At 31.9% G+C, this 12,500-nt stretch overlaps 1 protein-coding gene across 2 annotated transcripts in view; it reads right to left on the bottom strand.

Annotated features, from left to right (window-relative positions):
* The window catches only part of hwt (SH2 domain-containing adapter heavyweight), a 179,108-nt gene that overhangs the window by 97,006 nt on the left and 69,602 nt on the right, over positions 1-12,500 (bottom strand). Inside the window, exon 2 of one of the 2 annotated variants that reach the window (XM_035870832.2) lies at positions 9,406-9,511. The exons of the other annotated variant lie outside the window; for it this stretch is intronic. Within the exon in view, the coding sequence (XP_035726725.2) occupies positions 9,406-9,511 (106 nt within the window). The remainder of the gene's footprint in view (positions 1-9,405; positions 9,512-12,500) is intronic. 2 annotated transcript variants of the gene reach the window in all.

Raw genomic sequence — 12,500 nt, 5'->3', positions numbered from 1 at the left:
CGTTTCGATAACGTCACATTAATGCGGATCGAATAACGATCGAGATGTGAGAGGAAAGTAGAGCATGATCGAACACCCGACGATCAAACGAGTATTAAATCTCTCTCTCTCTCTCTCTCTATGTGTGTCTGATCCACCCTTCCCACGCATCCCTCATTTTTGTAACAAAACGGGAGACAAAAAAGGAAAACTCGTCGACCGATCCATGTATTTTAACGCGTTAGATCGATACATCGAACGGTGAAATGACGAAAGCGAAGGGTGAATATGTTATTCTCTGTCTCTCTCTTTCTCACTCTCTCTCTCTCTCTCTCTCTCTCTGTCTGTCTGTCTGTCTATCTCTCTCACCCTCTGTCTTTTTTTCGCGAATACTTCGAGCGTAAAATATAAACATCGAACGTATCAACATTTCTTCGATCGGTAAAAGATTACCAATTAGAGTTGAGGCGAAAATATAAAAAAAAAAAAAAAAAAAAAGAGAGAGAGAGAGAAAGAAAAAAAAATAGAAAAAAAATCGTGCTTATCGTTTGAAAATATTTTTTACCGAACGAAGATAAAAATAAAACGAACGAAGGAAAAAAAAGCAACGAATACAGTAAATTATAAAATAGAATAAAATTTATATCCTCTCTCTCTCTCTCTCTCTCTCTCTCTCTCTCTCTCTCTCCTTGTTTTTTTCTCGAGAAAAAAGAAAAAAAAAAAGGGAAAAAGGATTGAGTCTCATCTTTTTCTTCTTTTTTTATTTTTTTTTTTTCTTTTTGTTTTTCGACTCACAGAATTGATGCGTTTAAAAAAAGAAGAATAGAATCTCTTAAAGAGTCCAACGAAGTAACTCGAAGATTATTTTTACATCGAGAACCATCAATCAAAGGAGAATAAAGTAGCAGAGACGGGAGGAGGGATGTATAAGGGTGGTGAGTAAATCGAGCACTCGTGATAACAATACGTTATCAATCTCGCTAATGTCCCGAGAAGAACTCCCTTGCGTCTTATTATCATAAAATCGAACACGAATCGTTAATGTTTTACCGCCATCAGTACCACGCGGCTGATGTATTGACGAAAAAGAAAACGAAAAAAAACGAATAAGAAGAAAGAAAGCGAAAATTAAAAACTACAAAAAAAAGAGAGAGAAAGAGAGAGAGAGAGAGAGAGAGAGGAAAAAGAAAAGGAAAAAGAAAAGTAGAAATTACAACTAACGATGAAGGAAAACGATCGGAAAAGAGGACGAAAGAGAGATAGCGCGCAACAACAATAGTGTCTGGCAATGAGCTAGGCATACGTAAAAAAAAAAAAAAAAAAAAAAAAAAATGAAAAAAAAGGAAAAAAACAAACAAAACAAAAACTAGAAAAAAAAGAAAAATACAAGGAGAAAAAAGAAGCAGCAACTCAGCCGACATCCGTGGATTTGAAAAAGAGAGAGAGAGAGAGAGAGAGAGAGAGAGAGAGAAAGAGAGAGGGAGAGTTGAAAATGAAAGCCGAATGAGTATCGGCTGGAGGTGGTGCCGTCGAAATAGCCTAGGGCCAAAAAAAGAGAGAGAGAGAGAGAGAGAGAGAGAGAAAAGCGATCCCTTCCGTTAGACGTTAGAGTAATGAAAAAAAAAAAGTATGAAGAAAGGGAAGATAGAAAAAGATAGATAGAGAGAGAGAGAGAGAGAGAGAGAGTGATACGTCGCGCCAGTTAATACGAAAACCTATCGTGAACAACAACAAGCAAACAAAGAAGGAAACAAAAAAAAAGGGATGGGTAACGGAGGATAGAAGGAGGTGAAGGGGGTAGAAAAAAAGAGAGAGGAAGGATGGTTACGAGCGAGCATTAATCGCGAGTGCAATCGATGTCCGTGTGATCGCTTTAATCTTCGTCTCCTTTCTCCTCTATCTATCTATCTATCTCTTTCTCACTCGAACATCATCCTGTGATTCCCTCGATAGAACGTGATACGAACACAAATTTTCTATATATGTATGTATGTATGTATGTATGTATGTATATATATGTCTGTTGACGTGCACACACCTATCTATATCCACCCACCCACCAACCCTCCTCGCCATGCTAATACCACCACTACTACCATCAACATCGTTCTGAACGTAATCAAAAACTCGAGGCAACATATTGACAGGCGTCATCGGATGATCATTATACCCTAGCATATTCTCTCTCTCTCTCTTTCTCACTCCTTCGTATCAATTCGAGTCAACAGTCGAATCCTGATACCAGACATCGAGAATAGAACACATATCAGAGAGAGAGAGAGAAAGAGAGTAGGGGATGAAAGTAAAGGGCGTAGATACAGGATTAAGGATAAGGAAGGAGAATATATATATATATATACCTACGGGATCGTGCTGGTTACATTAGAGATATCCTTAGGCTATAACCAATGATATATACAGTAATATCTAACAATTTTCACGATTATAGGACTTAATCATCCATAACGTGTCTATCACGTATCCACTATTTGATTCGACAATGTCGAAGGATTATATCTGGGCCGAGGCTTTATTAGATTTGAAACAGATTTCTGAAATAATTTAAGTTAACATCGTGAATTTACGAATGAACGAACATTCACTTGGTTACTTTTCGTTGGTTGATGATTCCATGTATTTAAAATAATGTAGGAAATTGATTGAACGTACGATTCGATTTTTAATTAGGAAAATTAATTGAATGATATTATTACGAATAAAAGTTTTATCAATGGTCCTGATAGAAATGATCTCGCGTATGGTTAGCCTGGATTCTATGTGTATATATATATATATATATATATATATATATATATATATATATATATATATATTGATGTCTGTTCTACTATATACCATTTACATTCTACCTCTCCTGTCTACCCCTATCGCTCTTGCTTTCGCTATCTCTCTCTCTCTCTCTCTCTCTCTCTCTCTCTCTCTCTCTCTCTCTTTCTTTCTTCCTTTTCATACGTTTCCAATCGATCTCTCGTCTCTCTTTACAGAATGGACAAGCCGTCATGGATTATGCGGAGTTGGACGAGACGGAAACGTGTCGTCTGTTTCCGTTTTCTCGTCGCGACCGGGACTTTTTCAAAGTGAAAAGAAGCGAATGATTTTACCATCCGATACTTTCGAGAACACTACTACGTGAACGAGATTTGTCCGTAGACATTGTGAAATCTATTTTCGCGTTTCGTTACCGCGTATCGAAATTTTTTAACAATGGGATTTGCAAAATATCTTTTTCGTCGATACTTACGAAAAATTATCCTTGAAATTTTTCTTATTGAAAATGGGAGAAAAGAAAATATTGAGAGTTTTTAATTTTATTCAAAAAAAAAAAAAAAAAAAAATAAATTAATTAATTAAATTAAATATAACAATGACTCGAATGTGTAATAAATAATATCTCCCTTCTCGTTTGCTCTCTTTATATCGTGTGTATATATATAAAAAAAAATATATATATATATATATAAAAAAATAAATAAAAGTAAATATAATGATTCGAAAGTTTAACAATGCAAAAAATACTATACCATAATTTCTTTTTAACACGCTTCGATTAATTATAATAAATAAAACGTTTAAATTATATCAAATATTATAAATGAGAAATAAGCAGAGCTTCCTATTTCTTCGTGACTTGCTAAGTTAAGGGAAGAAATCGCGGGCGTTTCGCGTGTTTCGAGTGTGCTCAAAGTGGAGAACAGTTCAAAGGTTAACCGAAGGTGGTTGTAAGAGGTTTGCGGGCTAAGGGGGAAAAAAAGTTTTCCCTAAACTTCGTGATCCGTGAAAAGCAGCGATTAAGCGATTTATAAGTGCAACTAACAGCATATACACGTACACAAATACATATACATACATATATATATATATATATATATATATACACATACATAAATACGTACATCGTCCACTTAGAGACATAAGGTATGTAACTATAGATACACAAACAGAGACTCGGGGCGCGCATTTCTCTTGTATTTTTCGTTTCAGCCCTTCAGACGTTACTCCTTCCCATTCCTTTATTACCATATCCCTACCTATTTTCTCCTCGTCTAAAATTTTCGTCCGCCTGAAAATGCCAGCTAAATTTCTTTTTTTCCGGTGGGTACCTCTTATGAAAAGATCGTACGTACGAGGTAAAATATTTTTAATATCGTTTTTAAGAAATATTTTCTCCGAAAGAAAAAATAAATATGTGTACACACATATATATATGTATATATATATATATATTTTTTTTTTTTCAGTTTTATCCATTTACCGGAAGTAACGCTCGAATAAATCTCAATAAATTCTATAGAGTCCTTTTAACGGTGCTTATACTCCTTATGAAAAGATCGCGTCTACAAAGTAAATTATTTTAAATATTTCTACGCAAGAAATATTTCTACGAAAAGGAAAAAAAGAAATGGGGAAAAAGAATCTATTTGTAGAATACTTTTGGGGGAGGGGAGGGGGGGAAAAAAAGAAAAAAAAAGAAAACTTTTCGTTTTATCAATTTACCGGAAGTAACGCTCGAACAAATCTTTATAAATTCTATAAAAACCTTTCTATAGAAATCGAAACGTACTCCTTATGAAATGGTAACAGGTATAAAATAAATTACTTTTACAATTTTTCTTCAAGAAATGTTTCTACGAAATAAAAAAAAAAAAAAAAAAAAAAAAAGAAAAAAAAGAAAGAAAGAAAGAAAAAGAAAAAGAAAAAAGAAAAGGGAAAGGAGAAAAAGATGTATTTATATAACACTTAAAAAAAAAAAAAAAGAAAAGAAAAAAAAAAAAAAAAAAGCTTTCGTTTTATCCCATTTACCGGAAGTAGTAACGCTCGAACAAATCTCTATAAATTCTGTAGAAAAAAATCCAAGGAAACATTTCTCCATAATATAAAGGAAAGAAAGAAAAATGTGAATGGTACTGGATCGTAAATACAAGAAACAAAAAAAAAAAAGAGTGATACGACCAAAAAATAATAGAAATTGTATGGTGAATGTAAGACATAAAAAAAAGAAAAAGAGAGGACGAGAGAGAGAGAGAGAGAGAGAGAGAGAACAAACAAAGGAACATATAAAAATGCATAAAAAAAAAAAAAAAAAAAACAAAAGAAATAAAGAAAAACACCATGTAGATTCGAGTAAACTAAAAAAGGAGGAAAGAGCTGATGTCGTGCTGTAACGTCATATACCGGGTGTATATCACATTACAGCTCTAACGAATCTGGCCGAGCTGCATAACGAAGGCAAGAGAGAATATCGAGAAATCGATAGTCTTTTCCCTCTCTCTCTCTCTCTCTCTCTCTTTGTCTTTCTCTGTCTCTGTCTCTTTGTCTTTCTCTTTCTCGTGAAACGAAAGTAAAATCATTTTGAAGCAATTAAACAACGAGTACATCGAATAATTTTCATAAAAAATTTATATACTTATATGATTCCATTTTTTCTATTTATTTATATATTCAACTAGTAAGAAGTATACTATTTGTATGTATATTCAAAAAATAGAATAAAAAAGAGAGAGAGAGAGAGAGAGAGATTTATATATATAATATATATAGAAAAACACGAAGAAAGAGATACGAGAGAGACAAGGTTGAAAAATAAGTGAAATAAGGTGAGGAGATAAAAAGAGACTGAGAGAGAGAGAGAGAGAGAGAGACGAAATTACAATTTCAGGGAGCAAACAGCCAGGTGGACGAGCGCGTTTGCGTTTCATTAGGAAAAACGAGCAGACAGATTATAGACGGTGTAACGTCCGTGTGAGATCTACACTCATATGCAAAGTAAATCGGTACCGGGTAAACCAAGAGAAATACAGTGAAAACGAAGAAAGTAACGCGCTGAAATGCGTTCCACGCTAATTGCAAAAGCTACAAGAGAAAGAGAGAAAAAAAGAGAGAGAGAGAGAGAAAATAAAGGAGTGGTCCGAAAACTTGATTAAGTTGGATAAAGGGGATGAGAAGGAGAGACAGGGAGAATGAGTTTTAATTGAATATTCATGTCTCTTGTTAATAAAATTTTATTAATATTAATTGCATTCTTTTTTCTTTTTTTTTTTTTTTTTTTTTCTTACCTTTCGAACGTAACAAAAAAGAAATGTATTGGAGAGTAATGTGAGATTAAAGAAAAAGAAAAAAAAAAGAAAAAAAAAGAAAAAATAAAAAGAAAAGAAAAGCGATAAAATGAATAGAGACACCCGATAGATTTAGCTATCGACAAAAATACTATCAAAGAGAAACGTCATACGCAAATATCACGATACCTTTTTCTGACTAAATTTGAAAAAGAGAACGTGAGAGAGAGAGAGAGAGAGAGAGAGAGAGAGAGAGAGAGAGAGAGAGATAGAGATAGAGATAGAGAGGAAGATAAATATAAAAGAGATCAGTGCGATTCAAAGCTTTCTCTTTCTTTCTTTACCTTTATCTTTATCCTTCTCTTTCTCTTTCCCTCGCGTTAGTGAAAAAAAGAAAAAAAAAAAAAAGAAGAAACGAATTACACGGCACGTTAAGAATGGTCATGGTGAACATCAATCTAGATCTAGGTTCGAATCAACCTGTAAAGAGTGAATAAAGTCTCCTAGATCGTAGGAGTTAGCAGTTTTATGCAACTGCATTTTACTCGATACTATGACTCATTCTGACTTTATCCTTCCAAATGGTGACAGCCTATCGGAAAATCGATAAGAAACGCTCAACGAAACCATATATAGATACACGTAAGTACATTACGTGTATATATATATATACATATATACATATACATACATATGTATGTATGTATGTATATATCTGAATATATATATATATATATATATATCTATGTATATAGATATCTTGACACTTCGATTTCATTTGCCATAAAACCATGACAGAGTGCAACATTGGAAAGACGTTTTGATAACAAGATTCGGTAACATAAATTCGCCATTCCTATAATGAGAATTCATCGATAGGGGAGAAAAAAGAAACATCGATATTCGAGAATATTCTGATAGCACTTCAAGAAGAGTTTCTACGAGATAGAACAGAAAAATAAAAATTTAGACGAACGAACGAATGGACTTTATCCTCTTATATAAAATCGATTATTCGATTTTGCTACTCACTTGACTTTACGAATACGAGTTTAAAGACAATTTGAAAAATCATTACGACATCCGAGATTTCCTATCTCTTTCTCTCTCTCCTCTCTCTCTCTCTCTCTTTATTTCTCGATCGTTCAAGTGGATCATCCAACATTTTTCTATCTCTTTCTTTACTACTTATATTTTCATCCCTCTCTTTCCCTCTCTCTCTCTCTCTCTCTCAAACCTTACGGAATTCTATCTTTGTCGCATATCAGAAACTCTCGAAACAGGATGGCGGACAACAATCCGTTGGGGAAAAGCTGGAGGAACTCCAAGTCGAACTGTAATACGAATAAGTACGACGTACGTGAAGGGTGATTTGTGGGGGTGGAGTGGGGTGAGAGTGAGTTGGGAAAGAGGGAGTAAAAGAGGAACAGCGGGAAGGATGGGGTAGAGAGAGAGAGAGAGAGAGAGAGAGAGAGAGAGAGAGAGAGGGAGATTTGGGGAGGTTAAAAGGGGGATGGAAGGTTCGACGAATCTCTCGAAGTTCCAGTGGACGAACTTTCCGCACTGCGGGGTCTTGAAACTGGCGTACGAAGATGATGACGAAGTTGATAATCGAAGATGAGAAAGAAAAAGAAGAAAAAAAAAAGAAGAAGATGAAGGATAAACGAAAAAGAAAAAAAGAGAGAGAGAAAAAAAAAGAGGGAAAATATGACACTCCGTTGTTTGCGTTTCTGATTGACTCTCGCTACGCTTCGCTTTTCCCAAATATCTTTTTCCTCTCTTTCATTATTTACTATCTCTCTCTCTCTCTCTCTTTCAGCCTTTTATCTTTCCCTCTCTTTTCATCCTCCAAATTCCCCAAGATCCGATTTTCGGTCTTTCATTTATCGACTATAATCGCGTAATTATTTATCTTGACTCATGGTTTTATTTCTATCCCTTATTTAAAGGGTCGTAAGGACGGATCGTAGATCACCTCGGCGTTTGCGATAACGCCATTGATCGTTGATTTTTATTATCGAAGGAAGATTTCATACTTAAGAGACCTCACGCTTTTTTCTTTTTTTTTTTTCTTTTTTTTTTTGTTTCCTTTTTTTCTTCTTTTCTTTTTTACATCTCTCTTTGGATTGTTTCCCCTCCTTTTATGCGATAACGTTGTCCGACGAGAAAAATATTTAGAAAGAAGAGAAAAAAGAGAAGAAAAAACAAAAAAAAAAGGGGGAAAACAATCAAGACACAATCATCAGTTCATAGGTTAATGAATAATTTAATTCTAATGGGATAAGAATTATATCGATGATCTTATTAAAAGAGAGGCGTTAAAAATACAAAAAGGGTTAGATCCTCCTTCAGTTTCATTTATAATAATTTTATTAGGAAACTCTCGGTCAAAGTTTTCGGAAATTCGGTTTAATAAAGCCTTCCGGTTGATCGCTCTAAAAATTCGCTTGAAAACGAAATTAAAGAAAGTGAAAAGAGGGATAGCTAAGAGTAAAGGATAGAGAGAGAGAGAGACAGGGAGAGAGAGAAAGAGAGAGGGAGACATGTACAAAGGAACGCAAAGGGACTAAAGGGGATGGGGTAACTGGCATTCCCGAAATGCAAGGGGCCCACTCTCGTAGTAGCTAAAATGTGAATTTATGTGTACATGTATGTATGTATATATATATATATATATATGTATACGTTTATGTGTACGTGAGTACGAGGGTTCAACATTCTACGAGTGTATCTTTCCAACGTTCTATATATTTTCCCGCCTTCCATTCACCTTTCTTTCTTTTTCTTCCTCTTCTTTTTTTATTCCTCTTTCACTTTCGAAAAACCCTAAACTTGAACGCTCGACTGATAAACCGATTTTACAGGGGTTGATCTAATAGTACAGTATCTCTTACAAAAAAAAAAAAAAATTCTTTTTGTTCGTACGACATTCGAGAATTAGAAAATTATTTATTTACGTTGGATCTACAATAACAAAAAAAGAAAAAAAAAACAAAAAAAAACAAAAAGTAAAGAAAAGAAAAAACAAAGAAAATTGTAATATGAAATAACGATAAGAAAATTAATAAATTTTTTTCGAGAAAATTGATAAGAAAAAAATAGAATAGGGGAGAAAAAAATCGTAAAACAAATGCCGAACGTAAATAAATTTTTTTTTTTTTATATTTATATATATATATATTTTTTTTTTATATAATAATATTAAGAAAAATAAATAAAAATAATAGAAATATCGGATCGAAGAGAAAATATTTATATTTCCTTTTTAAATCCACTCTATATATATATATATATATATATATATATATATATAAAGTACCGTCTGACACAAGCAGAGATCTCTACTACTTACTACTACTACGAAGATCACGATCCATCCCATCCAGACGGTCCACGTTCTGTCTACCACCACACTAATAGCAATTCTCGTATTCCCAGAGCGTGTTCGTTTGGCCGGTCTACCGCCAAAAACACAACGCTTACTATACTGACATATATTATTCAGGGTTGTATGTAGGGACGGTTATTTTACGGCGTTTAAACTTCATGCTTACGAGCGTAACATAAATTTATCTATGTACTTTTAAAATAAAACAAACGAAATGAAAAAAAAATTCGATAATTGAAATTTTATTGAGTCGCCAATTATTTAAGGATAATATAAAAAGCTTGTTCGTTCGTTCAATTTTTTCTTTTCTTTTTTCTTTTCTACTACTTCTTTCTTTTCTCTGTGGGGTAAAAAAAAAAAAAAAAGAAAAGAAATTTATTTCAGTGTGAATTGGTCGAAGATTTTTCTTTTTCTTTTATAAAAAAAAAAGAAAAAAATAAAGAGTTTAAATTTTATTAAGCGAGAACGTTATCTCGTTAAAAACTCTTATAAAATTATTTCTTGCACGTTGATTAACGATTTATTAAGTACGAGGAAATTTATATATATATATATATATATATATATATATATATATATATATATAATATAAATAATAAAATAGATAATTCAGTTTAAGCTCGAAGAAAATCGATCTTCGAGACCACGAATGTTATCTTATTGAAAACATAATAAATTTATTACACATTGATTGCGTGAATGATTTTTTATATAATAAATAAAAGAAAAAAAAAATAAAAAAATAAAAAAATAATCTATTTAATCTCGAATAAAACTCGCGCGATCTTCTAGATGCTAGATGTTATCTTATTAAAAATATCATAAATTTATTGCACCTTTATTGTCAATCGATTGCGTGTCAATAAATCTTTTCTTTTTATATATAAAAAAAGAAATAAATAAGATAAATCAATTTTAAAATCTTAATTAAAAGAAAATAATGTTCGTAAAGCGTATGATTGTCTTATTAAAAATTTGTAAATTTATTATACCCTTTCTTTCTTTCTTTCTTTCTTTCTTTCTTTCTTTCTTTCTTTCTTTCTTTTTTTCTTTCTTTCTTTCTTTCCTTTTACGAATTCATTCGACTCGCTGGGAGAATACTGTTTGTCATTTATATGAAGTCTACTCTCACGAACGATAAAAGTACCACGACATAATATTATCGTCGAATTCTTTGAAATATTATTATCACCATATAACAATCTCGCTTATACGCTATATAACCATGACTTTTTCTACGTGAATCATGTCTCCTTTATATTATTTATTTCGCATATTTATACACTGCCATATTGAAAGCATGCACTTTACAAAAAGAAGAAGAAGAAGAAGAAGAAGAGGAAGAAGATGAAGAAGAAGATGAAGAAACGTAAAAAAAAAAAAAAAAAAAAAAAAAAAAAACTGATCCGATTTCAACTATGACTGAACACAATAAATGCTATTTGGACAAACGTAAAGCTCGAAAAAAAAAGAGAAGATAAAATTAAGTTAGAATTAAGCTGATTAAAACTTGCTTTGTACCACCCTCTCCTACTGTCTTCCCTCCACTCCCACACCCCTCGACTACCTCTCTCTCATCATCCTCACGCGCTTCTCTCTCCAACGATATAAATCATTTAAGCTTAATACAGATCGACGATCTTAATATGAATTAGACATAGTATTAGATAACGGAATAAAACAAATACAAATTTGTCATTTTCACGATCTTTTTGTATAATATGTAATATTATAAAAAAAAAAAAATATATATATATATATATAAATAAATCATTATTAAAGAAATCTACGAACAAATGCATGGTATGTATGAACGGTTCGTAAAACTATCGGAAATAGAAATGAACGAAAAAATGAAGGAACGTGTCAGCGCCTGTTTTTAAAGAAAAAAAAAAAAAAAAAAAAAAATAATAATAATAATAATAATAATAATAATAATAATAATAATAATTCATTTCGAAGAAAATGAAATTGAGGGGGATAAAGAACGTGGAATAAAAAAAAAATAGAAAAGAAAAATAAAGGGAAAAGAGAAAAGAGAAGAAAGTTGGTTGAAGAAAAAAAGGAAAACGACATTAAAAAGCATAGGAGGATGAGAAACGGTGAGCGTGGAAGGGGGGTGGGCGAGGGAGGAGGGAAAGATGCAAAAAAAAAAAAGAAAAAGAGAGAGAAGAAAAGGTAAAGAAAGAAGAAATACAAGAAGAAATCCTTTTGGTAAACTTTCTTTTACGATCGATAATTCCGAGGAGAACAGGGATATAACTGAGTACCACCCACTCTATACGATACCTACAATCTCCGTTCTAGTTGCTGCAAGCAATTAAAGCTTCATTATATTATGCAGCGTTGGAGAGACCACTCGACCCACAAATATACGATCAAAAAAAGAATCTATTAACATGTATAGTCCATGCATATATTTTTAATAAATTTTTCTCTTATTTGACAGGATATCTCAAAAAAAAAAAAATTCATATATAAATAAATTAAGAAATAAATAAATAAATAAATTTAATCGTACTCTTCGTATAATTAATATAAGAATATTTTCCAAAGAAATATTATTATCATTCAATTCTACGTGAATCATTAAATTTATTTTATTATTAGCCTGGAAATTGTACGTCACGTAAATGAATACGATAACTTTATCGTATGTTCGATGTGATTAATGAAAAAAATGAACAAAATGAAAAATAAAAACAAAAAAATGTATATGTATATAACAATTTTACGTACATCTTGTTTTTCTACTTATCAGTCAATTTTTTTTTAATTCTTTCATTGCGTATAAGTCAACATAAATAATGGTAACTTTATCGTATGCTCGATATAATTAATGAAAAATTTAAAAAAAATAAAAAAAAACTATATATATATATAATAATTTTACATAGATTTTTTGATTCTCCTTATCAGTCGATTTCGTAAAATAAACTTTGTCGCATATAAACGATAATAGACGTAATTAATGCTAACCTTGTTATCGCAAAAACTAATGTACGACGTCGTTTGATTTTATTTAACATTTATTACACTGACAGGCAAATTATGTGTAA

This window comes from Vespa mandarinia, chromosome 7 (genome assembly GCF_050613455.1).
Source record: "Vespa mandarinia isolate Hongniang chromosome 7, ASM5061345v1, whole genome shotgun sequence".
Taxonomy (NCBI): domain Eukaryota; kingdom Metazoa; phylum Arthropoda; class Insecta; order Hymenoptera; family Vespidae; genus Vespa; species Vespa mandarinia.
The sequence above is the reverse complement of the archived record's forward strand: the minus strand, read 5'-3'. Positions and strand labels throughout refer to the sequence as shown.